This window comes from Monopterus albus, unplaced genomic scaffold (assembly GCF_001952655.1).
Source record: "Monopterus albus unplaced genomic scaffold, M_albus_1.0 scaffold401.1, whole genome shotgun sequence".
In the NCBI taxonomy this organism is placed as follows: domain Eukaryota; kingdom Metazoa; phylum Chordata; class Actinopteri; order Synbranchiformes; family Synbranchidae; genus Monopterus; species Monopterus albus.
The window spans coordinates 172984-198974 of NW_018128281.1; the positions used below are offsets into that span (position 1 = coordinate 172984).

A 25991-nucleotide genomic window follows, 5' to 3' on the forward strand; every position below is an offset into this window, starting at 1 on the left:
AAACAAAGTTTGACATCTCAAAGTGATATGGGTCCACCAGATGGTCCGATATGTTTTCCATTTCACAGTGATGAATTTCAGCTGGCCTTGGTTTCCTCAGTAAATGGTACACTGGGTCATATAGCTGTGTGCTGGAAACTCTGAGTGTTGTAGGGTTTTTCTGTGAGTGTCACCTTTTGCTTATGGGCACTGCCTCTGTCCTTTGAGTTCTTACCATACACACTTCAGTTTAAGCAGGAGCCCAAAACATTGTTTCTTGGTGTTGAGCCATGAAGGGCTTTTATCGGTTCTTTTCTAAGTAGATGATTTGCTTTTTTGTAATCAAGTACACAGAGAACAAATTCGGTTACATGTCTCACATCTTTATTGTACAATAAAAGTTACTGCTAAAGTGGATTCAGAATAGCTTTGGGCATGTTCTTCAAAAATATCTCATATAGTAACTGTTTGCTTCTTGGTATTTGTAATCCCTCAGAGCAATCATATATAAGGATAATCACCTTTATCACCAAGTGTGTTACACACAAGGAATTTGTTTCCGGTACAGAACCAATGGCAGCCGGCACCGAGATTCAAACCTTCAACCTTCTGGTTGGGAGACGACTGCGCTACCCACAGCACCACTGTCGCCTCCCCAACATCCTGTTATCTTATCTGGAGGGCGTGTCAAGGCTAGCTTCATCGTCATGCACTGACATCAGATATACTGTACAAAGTGTATGTTTTTGTATGCGATTGTGGGTGTGTTAATATCACTGAAGGACTCTGCTGACAGTGAACAGTAGGAATATTAGTGTAAAATGAATCATAATCACCATTTTATTTTCATCTTAAACCATAGCAGATCAATATAAATATACAAAACATATCAAACATGTATAAATTCATTTTTCTTGCTATGACAGTAACAAGTTGACTGAGCTCCTATTGTAACAAGACGGTACAACAATTAAATCCAGAGGTTTGTCACTGTCTGCCCTCATTTACTTTTAAATGACTGAAACAAGTCAGGACTCAAGATGTCCTGCTCTGAACCACGAAGCTCACACACAGTTTCACATGGGAAATGAGCTGCGGTACATTCCATATGAATCTACTGGGACACTGAAGTAAAGCTGATCTCTCTTTGCTGAACGTTTATGAACAGAACTGTTTTGCTTTATATCCAGTCATATTTTAAGCTATAATTCTACTGTAGATTATTTACCATTTTTTTCAAATTCAAATAAAAATTCTTAGACCTTCTGTTTTATTGGTGACACTTTATAATACAGCCTGATAAATCACAAGATATACCATACATAATTAGTAAAAACTGAGAATCTATGGGATACAGCTGTTTTTAAAATTGTGCAATTAAAGAGTAAAAAAAAGGGAGAGAGTAGACTTACATTATTAACAACCCTCATACTTTATTTATTCTGTGTACTGTAATTAAAAGAAGTTAAATAATTAGTACTACTAGGAGAAAAGTTTCAATAGTTTAAACTAATGAGCATTCTAATGATGTGGGTATAACTGAGACCCCCTCTTTTGGTAAACTGACTTAAAGAGCTTTACATTAATTTGCCCATTCACCCCATTAAAACAAACCAATGGTGATGGTCACCAGAAGGAACTCGGGGTTCATTTCAGCATAAGGACTGGAGGTCAAACAACCAAACTCCTGGTTAGGGGGTGAGCCTCTTTACATATTTTAATTTATTTTCTCATTTCCTCTAAGATGTCTATTATATCTTCCTGATTCCCATAGTCTTGTTTTCTCCCACTGTACTTACATGTAAGTTGGAACCAGTAATTATTCCATTTTTACCTGATTCACACAACAAAATTACCCTGTAAATATCAAGATGAATTATTAAGTGTGGCTATTATATACTATTATATATTTATTATAGTTTTTGTTTAGGTGAGTTTCTGTTTGGTCTGTGCTCTAATTGGCTTGTTTTGCTGTGGACATTTGACTTTCTGTGTTAGTTACAGGTCTACATCACAAGTAGCAACTTTGACTTATGACTTTGTGCCACAAAACTTCATTATTATCCAGAAACCTCAAAAGGCCATAAATGAAGAAACTGCTGCTTATGGACAGATTCCTCCATCTTTCGTTGTGACAGGCTGGGATTAGGGTTAAAATAATGCCTGCTTTATTCTTTAACCAAATTACTTCCATGATGATGTCTAAAGCTGTGTTTACACCAGAAATCACTCTCATTTTGTTTCAGGAAAGAGACTGACTCATCATCTGTCTAAATGATTGTGACTTTTTTGCCTCCTAGTTCACTCTGTCTAAACACTGAACTGCAGCACTCAATGTCTAACCGGAGAAGAAGGGTGGGTTTGAGCTTTTATTAAAGGTGGATTGAATGTTTCTTTTTATATTCTGTAACTGTAGAGTGAAAGAACATGAGTAGCAGTGTGGGAGAGATGATGCATGGCTGACAGGAAATGAAAGGACAGGAAATGGCACTAAGGGTTGATAGTAGGGTTGAATTTTCTAACTGATGAATTCTAATGTTAGCTTCTATAGCTAATTATGCGTGCACCTGCAGCTTGTGTTTGCATCCCACGCTATTTCCTGTTTTGCCCTCTTTTTATGCAAGTAAATGTTGTCTTTCCAATTCTGGTCTGGCTGCAGTAAAGGTTGGAAACCCCCCTGTCTGTGGTGTACATTCAGTTCTTAGCTGTTGGCAGTGGGCAGTCCTGTATCTGAGCCTCATCCACTGACCCCTCTGGCAGATGAACTGTCATTGTACAGGCACGAATCCCCCCAAGAGGCTCTAGAACCTTGAACACTCGGTCCCACACATCCTGCTCTGGATCATACCGCTGCACAAAGTCAACCATGCACTTGGTGTTCCAGGAATACCCTCCCACCACGTAGATCTGCCCATTAAACACCGTGACACCAACGTCGCTCTGGCCCCGGGGCATCGGGGCAACCACAGTCCACTGGTCAGTCTCAGGACTGTAGTATTCACAACCCAGGACGTCGTCATAGTCGCTGCAGCCTCGGAAGTGATTGCCGCCCATGACATAGAGTCTGTCTCTGACGGTGCACATGCAGTGAAGACCGCGGAACTCCATCATGTCGGCCCGTTGACTCCATGTGTCAGTGATAGGATTGTAACACCAGAGCTCCTTCTGGAAGGTGTCGCGGGTGATGCCACCTGTGTGACAAAAAGATTCCAACAAATATTAGTGTTAAATTAAAATAGTTACAAATATTCCTCCATAAAAACTCTTACAGGTACAAAATGTGTTTTATTAGAAAGAGTAGGTGTACTTGGGTACACTCAGCCTACATCATAATGTTAAGTGTAAACACTTCTCATTAATCATTTTCAATTGATTAATAAATAGTTTATAAATGCAAAAATTAGGACAAATGTGTATTACACTCTATTTACTTTGACTGATCTAATTAACTAGTTAGCTCTAGAGCATATATCCTTATTAATGTGTTCTTTTCTTTGGACACTCTCTCAGTCCTGTTATTTGGGTGATGGATACATGTGGGAAAATATCACTGTATGCAACGCTGCACCTGAGTTAATCCGCTATGAACTCAGTTGTAATATTTAAAATGCTCACTATGCATCCAAGAAAAACTTTGCTATAATGGAAATATACTAATGTGGGTATTCGTGGGTGAGTTTGAAGTTGTGGTCAGGTACTTTCCTCTGGCCTGACACTGAGAACGGTATAACTTTAAACTTCCTCCCACACGCTAAAGATGATGAGTGATCTTTTGTGCTTAGGTCCTTATCTGAAAGAATTTTTTTTTCAAACAAAGGCCTTTTTCTAAAAAAACCATCAGTCTTTATAAGTTCAAGGTCTGTTTTGCTGTTTAGAGCTGAAATGTTTAATCAGTTTATCAATTAGTTATTCATAAAATTAATTGGCAACAACTTTGATAACTGTGTAATCATTTTTGTAAAATTTTAAGAAAAACTTCCTTTTTCAAGCTTCTCAATTGTGAATAAGTGTTGATTTCTTTGTTTTCCATGTTGGGCATGTCAAAGAAGGAATTTCATTATATCAGCTTGGACTTTTTTAAAGAAACAGTGATAGTCATTTTTCTAAGGATTTACAAACCAAATGACTCAATGATTAACTAAGGAAATCAAGAGCAGATTAATGTTACATGTACAATTTTTTATAGCAGAACAAAAGGTGAACAAGTTGTTGAATACTGTTGCAATATGTTTTGTTGTACAGTATATATGTAGTAACCACTTCTTGTTTTAGGAGTGAAAAAATTCAACGGCTTCATTTCTTACTATATGTAGAGACCTCCATTTGAGATCAGAGTGTTTATCTCAGGTTAGATGGTTCAAAAATGTTTGTAGCTACTAAGGAACAAATCTGTGACAACCTGATAATGGATCACTTGTTAATGGCTAATTACTAAATAACTAATGCAGTCCAGCACAATGGTCCTACAATAAAGCGTCTTCATGAGAGTGACAGTATTCAGGCAACCTGGACATTTTCATCTCCAGACCACATGTCATGTTTCGGCATCCAAGGGCAGCTATTCACCATGTTAATGTTATACTGCAGGTGAAAAGACTGGTACTAATCAACTACCACAGCTCTGTTGCTGTCCAATTTGCAAATTTCAGCCACTGTTAGCTCATTGGTTTGATTATTCAAATTGACAAGATAAAAATCATCACTTAATTTTAAAAAGTGGACAACTGCATACAGTACATGAGCTTGCACAACCTTACTCTATGTGTGAAGATAGGTCAGACAGGTCTGAGACACCACTGATTGTGGACTGATGTTAAAGAGGAGAACAAAAACCTGCACAGGAATCCTCAGGATGAGTTGTTCCTACTGCCTGTACATTTGTTAGGCAGCTGGTTGTGTTAACATGTTGGCCAGAACACAAAGAAGCTAGGCTAAGAAGTTGCATTTTGGATTTTTGTCTCAAGTGGTCCACAGTTGCACAGTATTGCATATCTACATGTACTGTGAATTAAAATGCAACTATTTTGCAAGTGTCCTGTAATATTTAACCCTTCTCCTTACTGTTTAACTTATACTGAGCCAGAGCTGCAACTCAAAAATTGTCAGGTGGAATGAAATGAATATAGTATGTCTTGTACTTGTTGTATTCTGGTGAATGTTACCCACACAGTACAGCAGCACAGAGTCATAGGTTTTAACTCTGTTGCACAGAGCTGTGGCCCACTTCAACCACAGGTCTGTGTATTTCCTATGTGAAACTTATGTTTCTGTTCGCAGTATGAGAAACCTGCCTGACATCAGATAGAGAACAGGCCACGAGAGTCTGCAGCTAAACAGGAAGTGGTTTCAAATGGGTCAGCCAAGCAAGCTTTGTCAATTCATCACGTCAGTGTGGAACCTTCTGTCACCTTTAGACAATCCTTTCCAAACCTGCCAAAACAGGTTTAGATCTGAGTGAATACATTCTAGATTCAAGGATCCCCCAGAGCACAAATGTGCTCTGAATCCTATGGTGCACTGTTGGACTATTGGACTCCCAAAGTAATGGCAGAGCAGCCATTTGTCTCTCCTTCCTGTACAATGTTTAACAGTATATAGGTTTTGTGATATTTTAAAGGCACTGCTGTTGATGTTGACAGCCAGAGATTTTAAAGGAAGATTGCTTTACATCACAGCTGCTTGACATTAATACAATCAGTAAACCCACAGTTATGGTTTCTATTTCTGTTTAAATTCCCTCTGTGGGTTTCAGGGTTAGAGCACTCCTCAAGGCTTTTCTGCCTCCACATTTGACTTTCTTCTACTTCGATTCTGCTTTAATTAGTCATTGTTATAATTTGTGAGGCTTTTTCAAAACTGTTTCCAGCCAAATGCATGGGCACTACATATCAGGAATCCCATTTTACACCTGACACCAACTAACAAATAAATGGCCATTTATTATGACCTTAAATAGGACTGTTCTCACCAGAGAAAGAATGGGTCATTTGGTGCAACCCTTAATTAACCTTTGAGCATGTTTTTTAAAGTGACCTCTGTCAATTGCATCAATAATGACTGTTCTCTCGCAGTAGCAAAGGGAGAAGTTGCATCACATTGCTAAACAGCTGCAAAAAAGAAAAAAAAACGCTGAGTAAGGACCTTAGTTTGAATGGTTGGGTGCACAAAGCACATGCTGTCATACCACTAAACACTCAAAACTGGTTTCATTTTTACAACAAACTCAAGCTTTCCATAGATTTAACCATGACCATGATCATTCCTGAACCTATAGCTTGTGTAGCCTAAACTTAGCCAGATCTTAACCACACAGGCCTTGGATCAGAAAATGTCCATCTGAGTCACGATTTACATTCAGAGGGGTAGTTTTGGAAGGCACTGACAAACAGATTATTTGGTATGAAGTATTTGTTTCTTTTCTGCCTTTTTCAAAATCTTGACATCCAGTTTTGAGTCTTTTGTTTTATCTAAAACTATCTCTATGCTACAGTATGTGCTTACTTTCAGCCTACAAATAGTTTTTTATGTTACTGTTTTTGAGTTGCATATGTTATTTTGTAACTTCTTGGTATTTTATTTCTGTATCATAAAAACCCAACAACATTTTTGACAGAACATGATGTGGTGTGACACATATTCAATAGAAAGACCAACTGTAAGCCACTCACTTTTCTGAAGTGGTACCATTTATCAAGCCTTTATTAGCTGTAATTAATAGCCTTAATAATGTTAAAGCACCATTTACTAATGGCGCCAGGTTGTGGACAATCCTCCTCTGGCATGATACTTTACAAGAACCTAAATTCATAAGGCAGACTTGTCCAAGTCTGCAGGTAAATGTTAGCAAGAGATTGAATTATTAGCTTTTTGATTCTCAGTTTGTTTGTTTTTTTTATTTTGTAATATGTCATGAGTAAGAGCTGTTCACCTGTAAATGTGGTCAAACAGTCCATATTGGGAATCTCACCAATGAATTAAAAGTGTCAAAAGTTTTTCCACAACCTGGCAAACCAAAACTTGTTATTATTAATGGCTTGCAACTGCTCTATAAAGCAGTAGTAAATGATTTACTAACAGTAACAGAGCTATTACAGCCTTTGCAAAGGGCGCCTTATCCATACTTGTTCTACTGAGACCAAGACACATCCTCCAGAGTAGCAAAACCTGAGCCAAGACATGTGCTCTTATCCTGAGGAATTATGAATCTGATTAATACATGACAGAGACTATGAAAGAAGGGCAAGAGAGGTGCGAGAGCCTGTGTTGTCTCAGAAATACACGCTGACAATTGTTGCACTGCCTGTTTGGGGCAGGTTAGATCGCAGATCAGATTAGTGTGAATAATGTGGCACATGTTCTGTCACACTACAGAGAGGCATTATTAGTTATCTGACCTGAGATGTACATGAGGTCCCTGTGAACTGCTCCAGCGTGTCCATAGTGGGGCTCCGGCATATGGCTCACAAATGTCCACTCGTTTGTTTTCAGGTTGTAGCACTCCACTGTGTCTGATCGGTGGGGCAGAGAGGAGTTTGGGCTTTAATCTTATTTAAGCACGAGCTTGTCCAAGGGCAGTTAAAGAATCTTGATTCACAAAAAGCAGCAGTGGTAGGAACAGAAGCAGAAGTACTATAACTATAACTATGAATTAAAGTATTATTATTTTGATACAGTAATCCTTTAAAGGGTGCTAATTTAATTCAACTTTTCTTAATGCACCGCATTAACATATTAAATGATGACGAGGCAGTGGCAGAAGAAGAAGAATTAGCAGTAACTCACCGATCTCTCCACAGGCATTCCTTCCTCCGACTGCAAAAAGTTTCCCCTTCAGCGCACTGAGGTGGAAGAAGGTCCTCTTCTCGTTGAGCGACGCGATCTGAAGCCACTTGTCGAAGCGCGGGTCGTAGCGGTAGGCGCTGTCTATGGCCGTCTTACCCTTGGTGTCGTATGTGCTCTGGCCTGAAAAGTCAACCATACATTTGGCATTAAATTACAGCATGTCAGTCCTTGACCAGACGTTGTTTTATCTTGGTATTTCTTAAAAACATCACTTGTTTACATAACTTCCTATAATTTAGGTGCTCACTGAGACTTGGTAATATGGTGTAGTTTCTTTAATTTTGTGTTTGACACAAGAACTTGTGTTATTCTAGTTTTCAAGCCGGTGGGATTTCTCCTTTCCATGTAATTTGCATTTCCATCGTCTCTATTAAAAGTTTTTGGTGATATGTTCGTCTTAAAATACCTAAAACAAATAAACAATATCCTGCTGGGAGTGTATACAGTGTGCGGTACAGTAGCCTACACAGCTGGTGCACTGACCTCCAACAATAAAGAGGAAGCCGCCCAGAAGAGCCACGCCATGCTGATAGCGTGGCGCTTCCATGGGCTTCAGGGCCCTCCAGTGACCGGTCCCTTCATCATACAGCCGCAGCTCTCGGCTCACCACCAGCTGCTGCCGCATCACACCCCCTAGTGCCAGGATGTGTGTGGAGTCTGAGCGTATTTGTGTCCGTTCAGTTTGCAGCGCTGGCTGCATGAAAGGCATCATTTGATAGTTGCTGGCTTCCAGCAAGAGGTTCACACAGGCCGTTTCTGAGCGCATCATGGAGTCAGCTCCCTCTTCGTCACCCTGAGAGAGCTGAATCAGTTCACTGGGGCTCATCAGTGGAAAGCGGATATTGCGCATTAAGGCATAGACCGATGAGTGGCGTTTGGGAAGGTCATGCTCCAGCCATCCTCTGGCGATGTGGAACAGCTCCATCTCAGAGAATCCTTTAAGGGAGTTGCTGGACAGGGCGTTAGCCATGGTGGTCTCAGAGAGCTGCAGGTGACGACCACACTGCACCAGCGCGGACAGGTTCTGGCTCACAAACTCACCTTGGTTTGAAAGAAATCAAGAGTCTCATCAGTTTGAATGCTATTCTTCCAGTTTATTAGAGTTTTGGAACAAAATGGATGCAAAGCAAATTTTTAGTGAGCTTGCTTTATGAGTTGCTACAGATAGTGGACGGATGAATGGTTAGGCTGCTTTGTTACCGTGCTCTTCACAAGTCACATACTGAATCTCTCACCTATGTTCAGCTGAACATCCTCCAGAATCAGATCTGTGGCAATACGTTCGACTTCCACACAGTTATCAATAGTGATCTGCATCAAAGAAAAATTCAGAAAATGTAAGGATTGAATTATTATAAATCGCCTCCCCTTCATTGCTGCTGCAACTGTTAACAATCATATACATGGCTCATAATGTCTGTTATTCAGTGCTGTATAACTGACACTAGGAATGTGTGGATGGCAAGAACAGCAAAGCACACAGAGGGATTTGGCAGTTATTGAGCTGCTATATGTGCCTGAATGAAATGAATGAATGTGCACCACCTTGCAGAGGCAGTTAGTGTGACATTAAAGTGAAAGAGAAGTCTCTCACCTCACTGCTCAGTAGCTGATTGCAAAAGTTCAGGACAGGCATGACCTGCAAAAAGTTTGCAGCCTCCAGTGTGTCCTGGAGATTATCCATGTCCAAGCTGACTTTGGCTGTGTAAATGAAATCTATAATGTTCTTTAAACCCGCCTTAGTGACCCCATGCAGCTTTATCTCTCTCATCTCCTGCTCCCTCATACCTACTAAACAAAAACAAAGAGACAAAGACAAGGTCAAGAAATTTGTTTGCATTATTTCTGAAGGTTTATCTTGTTCAGGCAAGGCACAGTGCCAAACTACACAACCAGCAATGTGCAACAATACAACTGGCACGGTAAACCGCTGCTGCTCAGACATAAACAACATGAGGATAATAGAAGTGCTGCAGTTCATTATGTTGTCGAATGCAAGCATCTTCAGTGAAGCTACAACCAAGAGGAAACTCAATGTAGAAGTGAGTCAGGATGTCAACATGTACTTCCCCTTTTGTTTTACTATATGGCATGTTTATCCAAAAGTGAGAGTACAAGTAGCAGCAACCACAAAAAATAATGATGTTGGCACCTTCTGCATTGAAATATCAGTAACACATCACTTTACAGGTCTGTAGATTCTGGGAAAGAACCATACTCACCTGTGAACATTGCCTTGAAATAGTCACTGCATGAAGCCATTATAACTCTGTGCACTGGGAATGTTTCCTTGCTGTCTCCAGGAATTAAGACTACGTCACAGAGAGTTTCATCTGCCCGAAATGTATCCAAGCCCTTTGGGAAAAACAGCATTTGTCAATGATATCTGTTGCATTTTAACAATAGTAAGTCACAATTAGTAAGGCTGAGAAACTGCAGAGGGCAATGGTACTACTAGGGTCTTCTCTGTCACTTCATTTTGCTAATGATGTTAGCTTCAATAGGAGCCCCATTGAGGAGCATTCTTTTTCCCAGCAAATATGCAGAGAGGACACCTGGTGAAAAAATATTTTTAAGATGTTCGTCTCATCAGTTGAGTGCAAGACAAACTCCTTTTAATTAAATATATAAAATCCACTCATGACAAGAGGTACAGTATTATATTTTAAGCATGACGCAGTCCTTATTTTGAAGAAAAAATGTTGTTTACTTCCATTTTTGCTCCCAAAAATAAACCTTTAACCATGAGCCACTGACTATATACATCACAAATACTGTATGCAGTATACCTGCAACACAGCTGCTCCATGTTCAGTGCTACTGAAACCCTTGGATAGGGGCCGAGGGGGATGTTTGGGCTTTGTGGCTTTGTCTGGGCGTTTAGGTGGCATATCAGTGGGTGGGGTGAGAGGAGCAGGAGCCCTTGCTGGAGTGAGAGATGGAGGTGGATCAGCGGCTGGTGGAGGCCTCTCATCTAGAGTCACAAACCAAAATGCTCAACATGCATTGAGAAACAAGAAAGGTCATGATACGTGAATGTCTAAGCATTAGTAACAGAATACATAATACTCCAGTGTTGTATCATGTTTTTGGACCATTATTACAATTTGTAGGCAGTAGTTGTTTGAGTTTAAGCTAACTTTGGCTGTGTCATATACAAAGGGTATAGTTCAGTCTATAACAATGTATTATACAGTGTTTTATAAAATAATCCATTGTAAAAGCTTAATCTGAAATGTAACTTCTAGCTGTTGTTGTCAGTAAATGCAATGAAATAAAAGAAGGTGAGTAAAATGGAAACACTCAAGCACTTAAGCACAGTACTTGAATAAATATACTGAGTCATTTGGTGCACTCCTTTACATTCAGTTGTGCTGTGTTTGCATGCACCATTTCCTTCTCGTCTCTCAAAGCCACAGAAGCCACTGAATACCCACCCTGTTGAACAGGTGGAGCAGGAGGTCTTTCTGGCTGGGCTGGAGGTCTAGGCAGATCCCTGGACTGATGCCTGCTGCCCAGACGAGACAGTCTGCGGCTCAATCTCCCCGGCCCGCTGTCATCGCCACTTCCCCTACAGAGGAGGAGCCATAGTGCAAGAACAGGTTGTGGTTTACTGTCATGCTGCATCCCCAAACACTCAATGTGACCAAAGTGATGGTCGAGTGTGTCAAGTCTGCATCCAAAACAGCCCCACAGATAAAATTTTATGGACCTGTTTATGCAGTCTGTTTATGCAGTTGTGGGTACATGAGTAGTAAAAGTAAGCTTAGGGGTCAAGATTTATTTAGAAAGTTATGGCAGTTTCACCCATACAGTAGACTTTTATTCTCTGTCTCTTAACACTTCCTCTTACTGTAGGTTTTGTACAAATACAAGTTCAGTAGTAACAACTCTTTTACTCCTTATATGGCCCAAAGGCCAGCTTTAGCCACTTGAGGCATTTGATTAACGGAGCCTGTTTCCAGCCTACTCAGCCCATTTTATAAACGCCCCTAATCTGTTGATGTGCTGTTTCCTGTGACCTGAAAAGGAGGAACCAGTTAGATGTTTTTGGCTAAACGTTTTAAAACTGCTTCATGCCAAGCTGTTTCCACAGAATAGGTCCAGTTAAAGTTAAAAATGAAGCAAATACTCAGAGAAATAATAACTATTAAAAATAAATCAAAGAGTATTTCAAGTTTCAATTTTGAAAATTAAAAAAGTTAGAACATTGCTCGAATTAGTTTTGATTGTGCAATTTGGCATTAGGCTGATAAACCAAACTTTTTTTTTAAATAAACTTGAACTTAATTTTCTTTTTTTCATTTTTTTAATGGATTAGTGTGTTGATAAGCATAAAACAAAAGCTTATTGACAGGTCTTGTAATTCATAAAAACCACTGGAGAACAACCAAATTGTACACAGAATTTCATGTTTAAATATTTAGCATATTAATTGTGTTAGTTACTAGAAAAAATTAACTCAAAATAAACAGCATGGGTTCCTGTTATTCAGAGAAATAAACATACTTTACTGCACAGTAGCAGGTGTCAAAATAACAATAGTGAAATCAAACACTTTAATCTTCTATGACCTTGTTTCAAAGCTCTAGGAATTTTTTATTCAATAACAACCTTAACTAATTTTCTGTATACATTATACAAGGATGTTGAAATATGAAAATGAATGTGCATTACTAAGAAGTGAAACTAAACACTGAAGTCCAAAGAAACACTTTACCCCATAACATTGGCCTCCTGAGGACTGTTGTTGTGCTGATGAGACTTCCTATGTGAAGGCAAAATATGGGTTTCAGTAGACAGATATGCAGAAGTTTGTGTTACATAGTATTGTTTAGTAGTGTAGACAGTACAGGAAACATTTTGTATCCTATAGCTGGATATAGACAGATGTTCATTTGTATGAATGTTCATCCACATTAATGCAAAAACAATTTTTGGGCAGCATGTCAAACACTATGATAAATAAATTTGTTGTATTTGATAGGGCCTTGCTTGTTGGCAGACAGCACAAACCTCACTGAATCTGACTTTAAACCTTTACAAAAAAATGTTCCAGTAAAACAATATTTCACCTCATCAAACAGCATTTATGAGTTACTACTGTTAGAAATCTGTGAGCTTTAATTTATTATGAAACCTTCAGTTTCCACATACTCTGTATTGCAGGCTACACCCAGCTTTATAAGCAAAATCAGCTCTGTCACAGGTTTTGTGGTTATTTTTGTGTTTGGTATTTTGCAAGCACACACAGCTTTTTGTATACTTAAACAAAATAATTACCAACAATCAGAGATTTATTCTCACTATGTGTGCTGACCATAGTCTCTAGTTTGTCTTGTTATATTTAGTTACCTTTCTCTTTATTTTTACACCTGTTGTAACTACATTGCATTCCACAAAAAATATCATCTCTGTGCTTGTAGCTGTAGTCTTTTCAAATTACTCTAAGTATTGGATAACACAGTATTGTATGTAATAAACAAGAGTCCAAGAGTCATGAGTGCACTGGAGTCTCTCTCCTACAGCGGTGACACTTAATGGAACACAACCATGTGAACACACACACATAAATCTGGAGCTGAATCTAAAACAAAAAGGATGCCTTTCCCACCTGGAAGAAATCCTCCTCAGCAAACTGGACCCAAGGCCTCTCTCCAGTCTGTTCGTCTAACCAACCAGAGCTCTGAGAGGAACAATGAGCAGAAAATGTCTGCTGCACTGCACACTGGTTAGAGAGCTGAAGCTTCTAAACGAGCTTGATCTTTTCTTTAGCTTAACCGAGACCTCAGTCACTTCCTGTGCTACTTCTCTTTCTCGCTGTTTGTGTTTTTCCGCATCTTGATGCTCTCCACACCAGTTTATAATGTGCTTTGTGAGCTAATCAAGTTCCACTGGCTGTTTTTAAGGTTTTGAATTTAGTATGTGGGCTCAGTAGCAGGCCTTTGATTAGCAAGACAAGACAAATATGACTATCTAAATGGAGGACTGCATTGTCTAAAACCATTCATTCTTACCATTTTTCTTACATTATTTTCATTCCTTTTGCTTGTGAAAGCTGAAAACATGTAACACACTCAACAAAATCTCATGTAAAGACAACAAAACATCTTTTGATCTTATAAGATGGCAGGTTGTACAGTAGTTAACTCTGCTTTGTGAACTACAATCACTGATCAAGTTAGCTTTCCTGTCCTGTTCACTAACTTTAAAAGAAACTTAAAAAACACTATAGAGTGAATTTTACCATCTAAAGAATTAGTGTGTCATGTGCTGATCCTGCATCTGAATCTTTTCTGTATTAAAACAGAATTATTATACATGTAAATTTATTCAGTATAAGATTGGAAACCAAAAGAAAGAGAGACTTCTGCTACATTTGTTATCATCTGAAAATAACAGATCCAGAAAGGGGCAACAAGTCTTCATCACCTCAGCAGGTGTTTATTCAACCACAAACACTGGCAGCAGTTCACGCTGTCATGTATGTCATTATCTGTCACAGTCAATACAATAAAATTAAAAAAGGTTTGTTGGTTTCATAAGTACCACCATCCTTTCCAATCCAAAAGCAAAAATATTTTGATTATTCACTTGATACTGTAACTCTGCCAACACCCCTCAGCTTTCCCAAGACTCTCTTTCTCTTGTACACTCGGGCATGAAAACAAGTGGGATGTCAGACACACGTCATTTCCAAATTGTGGGAGCTGCTTGCATGTCTTGTGTTCTGATGTGAACATCTCTCAGTTTGAGATGGTTCAGTCTGTGGCTCTCTTGTCATCACTTTTGTTTGGCTTTAGCACCCGGTCCTGTTCACCAGGTGCCATGTTCGCCTCAGTGCTGCCCTCTGCTGGCAGGTTAGAGTTTGGAGAGTTGAATGAGGTTCCTGTTGATTTCAGCCACATTCCTGCAGCCTGAGTGAGAAAAATATAAAAATGCCACTGTTGTTTTGGTTAATTCAAAATATTGTTGGACTTATTTTGGGACAAAAAACATTATCATGGCTTCCTTGGTCGCTGTTCATTTTTAGTGACTTGACCTGACATTTCAAACTCACCTGATAAAGCCATGGACAGACGGAACTCATCACTTAAGATTTGCAGGACTTCCCTCACTCCTTCCTCACCCTGAAAGATTGCTCAGGAAACATCACGATTATACAAAACAAAGAAATCCTATAATCTAGCTAAACATAAATGCATATCAGCTTTAGTTTTGAAGATGTTCTTTTTCATTAAATTATGTCTGTAAACTGTGACTCCACAACCAACACACTAGGGGTGCTGCTGATTTTCATTTTGTATGAAAACATACAGTCCATCAAAATCTTTATGGAATTAATTGAGTTCAGACAGCACAACAGCTATGTCAGTTCCAAACTATTACTAACCTGTCAAGAAGAGTGTAAATGTTTCACCAAGGCCCTAACTCCAGAAATGTCACTGACTTTTAAAGATAAACATCAGCTGTGAACAATGGTTAATATGTGAGTTAGAAACTAATCACTGAAAGAAATATGTCACGGTAGTTGGGTTGTTGTCAGTAATAATCTTTCAACAAAAATAAGCACCCTAATGTGATTATAATCAATTTTAAAACACACATGCACCCACAGTGCTGCAGTACCTTGTATGCAAGGCCCCACACTGCAGGACGGCCAATAAAAACACACTTGGCTCCCAGGGCAAGTGCTTTCAATACATCACTTCCTGTCCTGATTCCTCCGTCCACATAGACCTCAATCCTGCCCTGCACTGTGTCCACGATCTCTGGCAGGGCATCAATCTGTCAGCAACAGAGGTGAGGATGTAACAAAGCCAACATACTTCACAACAACACTGCACAGTGTGGTAAGTGTAGACTGGCTGCTTAGGCTACACTTCATGTTAAACCCCGTGTCTTACCCCAGGCTAAATAATGTCTCACTCTAATATTTTGAAAGAAGATCCCCAAAGGTCTGATGTTAACAAACATCACATAGGATTTTCAAGTTTTGACTTCTTTGAGCAAAACTACCTTGAAACTATGAAACTCACATCAGATTTACCATTCTCAAATACTATTACTGCTACATTAAAGGAAGGCATTAGTGCTACATTAAAGGAATAGGTTGACATTTTGGGAAATATAGCTAGATGAGATACCATTCCCATACCTGTGTGCTGAAGATGAAGCAGAGACAAAAAATGGTTAGCTTAGCATAAAGGCTGAAAACAGCTAGACCAACTCTATTCAAAGTAACAAAATCCACCCACCAGCACCTCTGAAGCTCATTAATTCACACATGTTCATCTAATCTGGAAAAAAAATCTAGTTTTACACGTGGTCATGTGCCAGGCTATTTTAGAGCACAGTAACTTCAATAAGTCTCATCCTGTTGTGTAGCAACCTCACAGCAACAACAAGACTTAAGAAGTGCAGCTTGTTACTTCTACACTAGGTACAGTCTTGAGAATAGCATCAACAATCTCATCTAACACTTGGCAAGAGTCTTTAATTATACAGCTATGCATTTTGTTGCTTCTAGTACCACTATCACCCACACTAATACTGCAAATATAGTTAGTTAGCTATTGCTTGTAAGGGAGAACTACTGCAGCTGTTACTACTAGTCTAGTTGTCCTTTTCATAAGTGTATTGCTACTACAGTACCACTACTAAAGCAAAACAGTTATTGCTACTACAGCTATGGTTCTAATGTTTGTATTGACTACTGCTTCTTATTCTAGCACTACAACCACTGGCAATACCAGTACTTATAACTCATATAACTAAGTAGGCCTATAACTAGTAAGTACAGACACAAGATGTTGCTAAATATAACGTAAGTAGAGGTATGGCCAATAAGTACCGAGGCTAGGCCTCCGTCCAGCTGTCTCCCACCATGGTTTGACACAATGATGCCCTGGACGCCATGCTCCACCGCCAGCTTGGCATCCTCTTTGGTCAGAATGCCCTTGATGATGATGGGCAGGTGGGTGATGGACTGCAGCCAGTGGACATCCTTCCAGCTGATGGAGGGGTCTAAGGTGTTGGCTGGGACCCCATACTCATCTGGGACTGCAGTCTCCTGCTTACAGTGCATGTTGTACAAATACAACTTTATATACTAATGTAAGCTAGACTACTACTGTTGCCTGTACTTTTACTGATAATGCATCAATTATTGTTACAAGACAGTTCTGACACTGCTGATACATGGAGTTTGGATTTTTAATGGCTTGTATTTAATAGTTTTAAGAGTACTGTTACCTGGAATATGCCATCAAAATTCTTGACTTTGAGGTGTGGTGGCAGCTTAAACTGGTTGCGGATGTCATTACGACGTTTTCCAGTGTAGGGGACATCAACAGTGAGGACCAGGGCCTTATAGCCCAGCACCTCTACACGGTGCACAATCTGCTCTGACAGTTTCCGGTCCCGGTACACATAAAGCTGAAACCAGCGATAACCATTTGGCGCTGCTGCTGCGATCTCCTCCACTGAGCAAGTGGAGTAGGTGCTGGTGATGTAGCAGGTGTTGAGTGCCTCAGTGGCTGTGTGGGGGAAAATAGAGAATTATTACTGTGGCCATTAAAGGATCATGTCACAGTGGGCCCCTGAGCATAGACATGTAAAATGACACCCTCCCCCCAAGCAAAATATAATCTGCTTATTTTTGCATTTCATCTTGAATGTTGTTAAAGATGTTTTATATATCTCAGCATTTAGCATCTTTTTGCAGTTGTTTTGTGTATTTAATGATATTTTGCCTCTTAGTGCTCATGTTATGTCTTTTTGTGATTGTTTTGCATCTCCTTGCCAAATGTTTTGTGTCTTTTACTTGTTGTTTTGTATCTCATTCTGACCAGTTTTTTGCAGGCAAGCTCCAGATGCCCCCTAGGTCTTTACCTGTTCAGTAAGCCATCCAAGATCAAATTAACATGTATATCTGTCACAGCAGGCTACTGTAAATCATTTTTGGATCTTACAGCACAAAATTATTGCAAACCTGTGCTCTAGTGACTGGCTCCTGGACTTTCTGATTGGCAATAGAACTTCAGCCAGCATTATCACGAACATCAGTACCCCACAGGGATGTGTCCTCAGTCCCATCGTCTACACTTTGTTCACCCACAACTGTGTCGCCTCCCACAAAGACAAAATCATCCTAAAGTTCGCAGATGACACCGCAGTGATAGGTCGCATCACTGGCGGGGACGAAGCAGCCTACAGGAGGGAGGTGGCCGGTCTCGTGTCATGGTGCAAAGACAATAATCTCAGCCTCAACACGGACAAGACGAAGGAGATGATAGTGGACACGAGGAAGGAGAGGAGATGATAGTGGACACAAGGAAGGAGAGGAGAAGTCATCGGCCACTGTTCATCCGGGGCTTGAAGTGGAGAGGGTGAGCAGCTTCAAATACCTGGGCGTCCACATCAGTGAGGACCTCACTTGGACACTTAACACCACACAGCTGGTCAAGCAGGCCCAACAATGGCTGTACTTCCTGAGGAGGCTGAGGAGGTTTGGCATGTCGCCTAGGATCCTCAGCAACTTCTACAGCTGCATCATTGAGAGCATCTTGACCAGCTACATCACTGTCTGGTATGGCAGCACTACTGCTATGGACCGCAAGTGCCTGAAGAAAGTGGTAAAGATTGTGGAGAAGATCACCTGGACTCCACTGCCATCTCTGCAGAGAATTTACCACCGCAGTGTGTGTAGAAAAGCTGCCTCCTTCCTCAAGGACCCCACCCACCCAAAGTGGTAAAGATTGTGGAGAAGATCACTAGGACTCCACTGCCCTCTCTGCAGACCATTTACCACCACAGGGTGCATAGGAAAGCTGCCTCCATCCTCAAAGATCCCACCCACCCCCAGCACGGACTGTTCACCTCCCTACCCTCTGGCCAGCCTGTACTGTTTACATACTCATTTTGCACATGCATGCTCATTGCTGAATATTTGCACATCACAGCTTCCCATGTAGCATATATTCTCTCTACATTATATTGTGTTCTTGTATTTTTATTTGCTTCTTTCACTTGCTGCTTTAAAGTGCCTTAGATTTGTGTTACTGCCTATTTAGATTTGTGTTATTGCTCATCTACTTAATATTTCAGTTGTATTGTGTGGCATTCATGTGGACGGCAAAGTAAGAATTTCGTTGTACAAGAAAACACATTTCCTAACTGTGCATATGACAAATGAACACTTTGAACCTTTGAACCTTGAACCTAGTGTTGTTTAGTAACATTGTTACTAGATAAAAACATTGTGACAACAAAATAAAAACTTGCCAGAAACTTTGAAAAACATCTTTTTATGTTATGAAATGGTCTCATGAGCTCCTCTAAACAGCACTGGTTGTCATATATGAAACTCATTGGTTTCTTCAATAGTGCAATAGCCCAAAAGCCTTCAAATGAATTTTAATAATTACAGTCACCAGCTCTGTAATAAAAAATTTGAACTAACAGGAAGCCATTTTGATTCATGAAAAAAGATTGCTTCTACAAGTTTCTGGACTTCCACTAGCACTGTATCGGTTCTTCTCCTTACTGTGCACACACATTCATACACACTGATACAGAGCTCACCACGAGCTGTAGCCACCTCCCCTTCGTGCCAGGCCAGGCAGTGAAACGCAGTAGGTGCAATACCAACTGGAAAACTGATTTCTGTCCCTTGCACTGTGGTCCGAGTGTTGCTCGCTGACACGTCCCTCAGGATACGAGGCCTCAGACGGATCCTGAATATAAAGAACAGATCAGCGTTTAAATAATAACATCAAATGTACCAGGGATGAGGTGGATTCAAATAGGCAAGGGTGTTCACTCAGATTGCAATTAGAACGTTTTGCTAAAAATTGTTGAGAAGGCACATCTAGTACATCTAATTAGAGCACTGTCATAACAGCAAGGCAACAAAAATACCTCCCCAGTGTATCATGGAGAGGCAGAGAGATACCCATGGCAAATGTCACCAGATGGACATGAATTTTCCACCACCTTACACACTTTTAGTTAACGTTTTACCACATTTTCTCCTTCACCTTATTAAAAAACACTCTGTGAAAGTGTGAAACAAAACCAACCTGTTGACAAAGCCCTGCACAAATTTAATAACCATAATGTCCCTCCATGCATCCATCTTCTTCCGCTTATCTGGAACGTCGCGGGGGCAGCAGTCTAAGCAAAGATGCCCAGACTTCACTCTCTCCAGACACTTCCTCCAGCTCCCCCTGGAGGAATGCTGAGGCGTTCCCAGGCCAGCCAAGAGACATAGTCCCTCCAGCGTGTCCTGGGTCTTCCCCGGGGCCTCCTCCCGGTGGGACATGCCCGGAACAGCTCCCTAGAAAGGCGCCCAGGAGGCATCCGGAACAGTTGCCCGAGCCACCTCAGCTGGCTCCTCTCGATGTGGAGGAGCAGTGGTTCTACTCTGAGCTCCTCCCGAGTGACCGAGCTCCTCACCCTATCTCTAAGGGTGCGCCCGGCCGCCCTGCAGAGAAAGCTAATTTTGGCCACCTGTATCTGGGATCTTGCCCTTTCGGTCATGACCCAAAGCTCATGACCATAGGTGAGAGTAGGAATGTAGATCAACCAATAAATCCTTACAGCTCATCTCCTTCTTCACCATGACAGACTGGTACATCAACCGCATTACTGAGGAAGCTGCACCGATCCACCTCTCAATCTCAAATTCCATCCTTCCCTCACTCGTGAACAAGACCCCAAGATAGTTGAACTCCTCCACTTGAGGCACCAACCTGAAAGGAACAAGCCACCTTTTTCCAACTGAGAACCATAGCCTCAGACTTGGAGGTGCTGATTCTCATTCCAGCTGCTTCACACTCAGCTGCAAACCATCCTAGTGCATGCTGAAGGTCTTGGTTTAATGGAGCCAACAGGACAACATCATCTGCAAAAAGCAGAGGTGAGATCCTGTGATCCCCAAACCGGACTCCCCTCTGGCCCCTGGCTGTGCCTAGAAATTCTATCCATAAAGATAATGAACAGAACCGATAACAAAGGGCAGCACTGCTGGAGTCCAAAAATCTGCAAAAAGCAGAGGTGAGATCCTGTGATCCCCAAACCGGAATCCCCTCTGGCCCCTGGCTGTGCCTAGAAATTCTATCCATAAAGATAATGAACAGAACCGATAACAAAGGGCAGCCCTGCTGGAGTCCAACATGCACCTGAAACAAGTCTGACTTACTGCCGGCAATGCAAACCAAGCTCCTGCTCCATCGTACAGGGACCGGACAGCCCTTAGCAAAGGGTATTATGGTTGACATTATGGTTACTCCTCCTTGAACCGCTACCTTTATGTAGTGGAGGGGTTTGAGTACCCAAATGATCCTAGGTGCTATGTTGTCGGAGGCTATATGCCCCTGGTAGGGTCTCCCAAGGCAAACAGGTGATGGGTCAGACTAAGAGTGGTTCAAGACCCCCTTATGAAAAGATTAATATCAAGGACCGTGATGTCGCCCAGGTATGGCGCAACCGGGGCCCCACCCTGGAGCCAGGCCCGGGGTTGGGGCTCAAATGCGAGCACCTAGTGGGCGGGCCTCTTCCCATGGGGCCCAAACGAGCAATGTGGGGACATCCTCCCGTGGGCCTACCACCTGCAGGAGGATCCATAAGGGGCTGGTGCATAGTGGCTCTTCTGTGCTAGTCACAGTTTGTCCATAACAATCACATGTTCAAGCATAAGGGTGTCCACCAGTGCGCGTGGCACCAGGACATCCTAGGCCAGAGGTTGATGATCGACTTTGTGATTGTTTCATTTGACCTCTGGCCATATGTCTTGGACACTCGGGTGAAGAGAGGGGTGGAGCTATCAACCACCTGGTGGTGAGTTGGATTCGATGGCGGGGGAGGAAGCTGGACAGACTCAGCAGACCCAAACATAATGTGAGGGTCTGTTGAGAACGTTTGGCAGAACCCCCTGTCCGGGAGATCTTTAACTCCCACCTCTGGCAGAGCTTCGACCAGATCCTGAGGGAGGCTAGAGACATTGATAGAGTGGCTAGAGTGGACCATGTTCTTCACCTCTATTGCTGATGCGGCCACTCGGAGCTGTGGCTGTAATGTCTCTGGTGCCTGTCATGGCAGCAATCCCCAAACCCAGTGGTGGACACCGGAAGTAAGGGATGCCGTCAAGCTGAAGAAGGAGACCTTTTGAGCCTGGTTTGCTCGTGGGACTCCTGAGGCAGTTGACGGATACCGGCAGGCCAAGCAGACTGCAGCCTGGGTGGTTGTGGAGGCCATAACCCGGGTCAGGGAAGAGTTCGGTGAGGCCATGGACAGGGACTATCGGTCTGCCTTGAAGAAATTCTGGCAAATCGTCCAGCGCCTCAGGAGGGTGAAGCAGTGTCCTGCCAAAAGTGTTTATAGTGGAGGTGGGCAGCTGTTGACCTCAACTGGGGACATCGTCGGATGGTGAAATATTTCAAGGATCTCCTTAACCCCGGTGTCATGTCTTCCAATGAGGAAGCAGAGGCTGAGGGCTCAGAGGTGGACTCGTCCATCACCCAAGCTGAAGTCACTGAGGTAGTTGAGAAGCTTCTCGGTGGCAAGGCACTGGGGGTGGATGAGATCCGCCCTGAGTACTTTAGGTCTCTGGACATTGTGGGGCTGTCTTGGCTGACACGCCTCTGCAACAGCGCATGGTGGTTGGGGACAGTGCCTCTGGACTGGCAGACCGGGGTGGTGGTCCCTCTTTTCAAGAAAGGTGACCAGAGGGTGTACTCCAACTATAGGGGATCACACTCCTCAGCCTCCCTGGGAAAGTCTATGCCAGGGTACTGGAGAGGAGAATACGACCAATAGTTGAACCTTGGATTCAGGAGGAACAACGCGGTTTTCCATAATATCAAATGAATTAATTCTCTTGAGAGAAATCCATTTTGAGATGGCTGTTTTTGCCTGACTTATATATTTTAGTATAAAGTGAGACAGTACACTCTGTGATTGTGTTTTCCCAAAGCTCTCACTTATCATCATCTCTCCAGCTCAGGACACAGCCCAGCCTTTATTCCTGATGGGGAAAATGTCTAAAATTCTTGCACGGTAACAGCCTCATATAGACCATCACAGTGAGAAAAAGCTGTTTAGCATTTTATCAGTCTTTATAAAGACATTAGGAAAGCTGAGAGCAGTGCACAAGTATACAAAAGTTCTGACAAGATATAAAAATCATGATCCTGTTTCTTTGTCTCATTGGCAACTTTTAAAAAACTACATGGGATTGGAGAAGCAACACAGCATGAGCACTGTGTAAAATTGAACCATCTGTTAGTGATTATAAGGCATCAAAACCACCACTGTGTATAGACATCAGTTACAGCAGTCCAAAGTCCACAAAAACATTTTACAGCTGTGTCCTCATATGATTTGCAGTTTAATGTTTAAACAGTTTAATCTTTGTAAGCTCACACTTGTGAAATGTGAACATTTTTTGGATGGATTTAAACTGCAAAAAGCTACTGCACAAGCTCAACAGTGACAACAGTTACTCTTTTTGCTGTCTGTAACTAACCAAAAAGAAGTATGTTTACAGTAGCACCCAGTGAAGCACTTAAATTGTCTCTTTGAATTTCTGGGTAAGCTATTTTTCCACTGTACCTTTTGTAAGCCAGTAGATTGTCATCTCTGGTGCAGCATTCATCAGCTCCAGATGCATAATAATCCCAGGTTGCCTTTGATAGATGCTCCTTAGCATACTCCTCAAAATCTGTCAGGCATACCATAGTCATCTCTGCACAACAATCTCTATCTCTGTGGGAGACATCATAAGTTTGCAGTGTAATGCTTATTAATATTGGCACATACAAGTAGGCAAAACAGCAGAAAAGGAAGGAGATAGTTATCACCTACTAATACAGATTCTACTTTTTGTTATATAATTGGCATATTTCAAGTTAAAGCAGTTCATGTATGTAACTAGAGACATTCCATTTCCAACATTGCTAAACACTTTTTTGTCTTTAACACAACCAGTCAGATCTCATATTTTTATCCATCTAGTGTCAGCTAGAAACAGGCTAATATCTGCAGGCACCACCAGCAAACAAGGACAGAAAAGTCTGGAATGAAAAACTAGTGTACATTCAGTAAGTTGCAGCTTCAAGACTTACCACAAATGTCTGATCTGTCATAAACAAAATCTCCCACTCTCACACGGCACAGCCTCCATAAAGGACTGATGCAACAGCACTGCTGAAAGTGAAACTCCTCCCATATCAGCAAATGTAGCGCAACCATATAGTCAACAACTCACCATTCAAACTCCTGCATTTTGATATGAAAGCAACTAAAATGTTTGTTTTAAACAGGTTAAAAGCCTTGTGTCTCTATCAGTCTTTATGTACACGGTGTAGCTTTTGTGTCAGTCAGAATCAAACTTTCATAGAGCCACTATGTGACCTGAGGGTGACCCCAGCTTATATTGTGTTTACACAAGCTGGAAATGTGCTGATAGAGAGGCGTCTGACACAGTTCTCTGCAGTCCAGATGGTACATACAGTAGCACATATAAGCATACAAAAGTACAGGCTGTGTACACACAGTACAGAGGATAGGTTCTGTTACTTGTCTTTATGCTAGGAAAAGTTTTAAAGTGTTATAAGCTTGTAGAAAAAAATGAGCTGGCGCCAACAGCAATGGCAGTCTTGGTTACTCGTGCTCTCTTGTGTTTGTTGTTTTTCCTTGTTTTCTCTGTCTTTTGCAACCCATCCCAGATTTCTTTTACTAGAAGAGAACTGTTAAATATCGGACAACTCACACCGAACTACCTTTCTTCAATTTTTGTGAATAAAGAATGTTGTATGGACATTCTGATTGGAGGTGCAGCTGCCATATATGGGACCTGGAAGAAACACAGGAGTGGCAACCGTACGAGTGCCTTGGTGAGACTATGCCAGAGAGGGACACGGACTCCACTCACATTTATCCACCTAGCAAATCTCCACTCCCTGGTCAACAAGATGAATGAAGTTCTTCTCATCAACAGGACTAACCCTGACTAGGCATGCTCTGCTGCCTTATGCTTCATGGAGACTAGGCTCAGCAACTCCATAGCGAACAGCGCGATACAAGTAGCGGGCTTCCAGGTGTACAGAGTGTATCATGTAAAAGAGCTGTGGGAGAAGACGAGGGGAGGTGGAATCTGTCTCTACATAAATGAAGGTTGGTGCACAGATGTCACAGTGCTACAGAGGACATGTAACACAGACTTAGAAACTCTTTTTATCAATTGCAAACCTTTTTATTCTCCCCGAGGATGTAACTGTTTATTCTAATTGGAGTGTACATAACACCTCAGGCCCACACTAGCGCACTACAGATACTGGCAGAACTGATAACTAGCCTGGGGCTAGAACATCCTGACTCTCCACTCATTGTTCTAGGGGACTTTAACAGAGAAAATCTCACCCACAAACTGCCCAAATACAGACAGCACGTCACCTGTCAGACCAGGGGCAAAATCACACTGGACCACTACTACACAGCAAGACAAAATGCCTATCGCTCTGTCCCCCATGCAGCCCTCGGACTCTCTGATCACTGTATGGTCCATCTTATTCCAACCTACAGGCAGAAACTTAAAGCTGCGAAGCCTGTGGTCAAAACAGTGAAGAGCTGGACTGAGGAGGCTAAGTCAGAGCTACAGGCCTGCTTTGACTCCACAGACTGGAGTGTATTTGAGACTGCAGCTACAGACCTGGACGGACTTACTGACACTGTGACATCTTATATCAGCTTTTGTGAGGATGTGTGTGTGCCCATAAAGACCTTCTGCACATACAACAAAAACAAGCCGTGGTTTACAGCAAGGCTCAAGCAGCTTTGTCGTGCCAAAGAGGAGGCTTACAGAAGTGGGGACAGGACTCTGTACAGCCAGGCCGGGAACACTGACAAGGGAGATCAGAGCAGCAAAGAGGAGCTACTCTGAAAAGCTGAAAGCTCAGGTTTCAGCCAACGACCCCTCGTCTGCGAGGAGAAGCCTGAAAACCATCACTGGCTACAAAAAACCATCCCCCCCTGCTGTGGAGGACCGTCAACTAGCAGATGACCTGAATGTGTTCTACTGCAGGTTTGACAATCAACACCCCCCCCCCACCCTCCCCACCTCAGACCCAGCAGCTGCTCCCTCGACAATCCCAACCCTTCCCTCCAGC

The 25991-nt window shown here is 41.8% G+C and overlaps 2 protein-coding genes across 5 annotated transcripts in view; both read right to left on the bottom strand.

Annotated features, from left to right (window-relative positions):
- Positions 1 to 565: 565 nt before the first annotated feature.
- Positions 566 to 13716, bottom strand: LOC109951663 (kelch-like protein 9). Of its 2 annotated transcripts, none has more exons than XM_020586280.1 (11): positions 13436 to 13716; positions 12542 to 12589; positions 11259 to 11392; positions 10611 to 10795; positions 10044 to 10176; positions 9416 to 9609; positions 9057 to 9132; positions 8305 to 8862; positions 7762 to 7941; positions 7374 to 7487; positions 566 to 3170 (listed from the first exon to the last, which is right to left on the bottom strand). In XM_020586280.1, the coding sequence occupies exons 2-11, from the start codon at positions 12544 to 12546 to the stop codon at positions 2674 to 2676; spliced, it is 2076 nt and encodes a 691-aa protein (XP_020441936.1). In that variant the 5' UTR covers positions 12547 to 12589; positions 13436 to 13716; the 3' UTR covers positions 566 to 2673. The 2 variants fall into 2 exon arrangements, with proteins under 2 accessions (XP_020441936.1, XP_020441935.1); XM_020586279.1 differs by having other exon boundaries at positions 9416 to 9612; positions 13436 to 13715.
- Positions 13717 to 14242: 526 nt separating this feature from the next.
- The window catches only part of hao2 (hydroxyacid oxidase 2 (long chain)), a 15637-nt gene continuing 3888 nt past the window's right edge, over positions 14243 to 25991 (bottom strand). Inside the window, exons 1-8 of one of the 3 annotated variants that reach the window (XM_020586270.1) lie at positions 23949 to 24005; positions 23437 to 23589; positions 19408 to 19559; positions 17077 to 17360; positions 16676 to 16894; positions 15451 to 15609; positions 14882 to 14951; positions 14243 to 14738 (exon numbers count right to left, since the gene is read on the bottom strand). In XM_020586270.1, the coding sequence (XP_020441926.1) occupies positions 14683 to 14738; positions 14882 to 14951; positions 15451 to 15609; positions 16676 to 16894; positions 17077 to 17360; positions 19408 to 19559; positions 23437 to 23567 (1071 nt within the window). In that variant the 5' untranslated portion in view covers positions 23568 to 23589; positions 23949 to 24005 and the 3' untranslated portion in view covers positions 14243 to 14682. Of the gene's footprint in view, positions 14739 to 14881; positions 14952 to 15450; positions 15610 to 16675; positions 16898 to 17076; positions 17361 to 19407; positions 19560 to 23436; positions 23590 to 23948; positions 24006 to 25991 lie in introns of those variants that run through there. The other 2 variants (XM_020586268.1, XM_020586269.1) reach the window with 2 other exon arrangements.

Bases quoted from the DNA above. Each gene is read 5' to 3' on its own strand.
- LOC109951663 (XM_020586279.1), bottom strand. The intron at 8,863-9,056 runs GTGAGAGATTCA...TTTCAAACCAAG, and splicing joins GGATGTTCAGCTGAACATAG to GTGAGTTTGTGAGCCAGAAC. The intron at 7,942-8,304 runs GTCAGTGCACCA...TTGACTTTTCAG, and splicing joins CTTCCTCTTTATTGTTGGAG to GCCAGAGCACATACGACACC.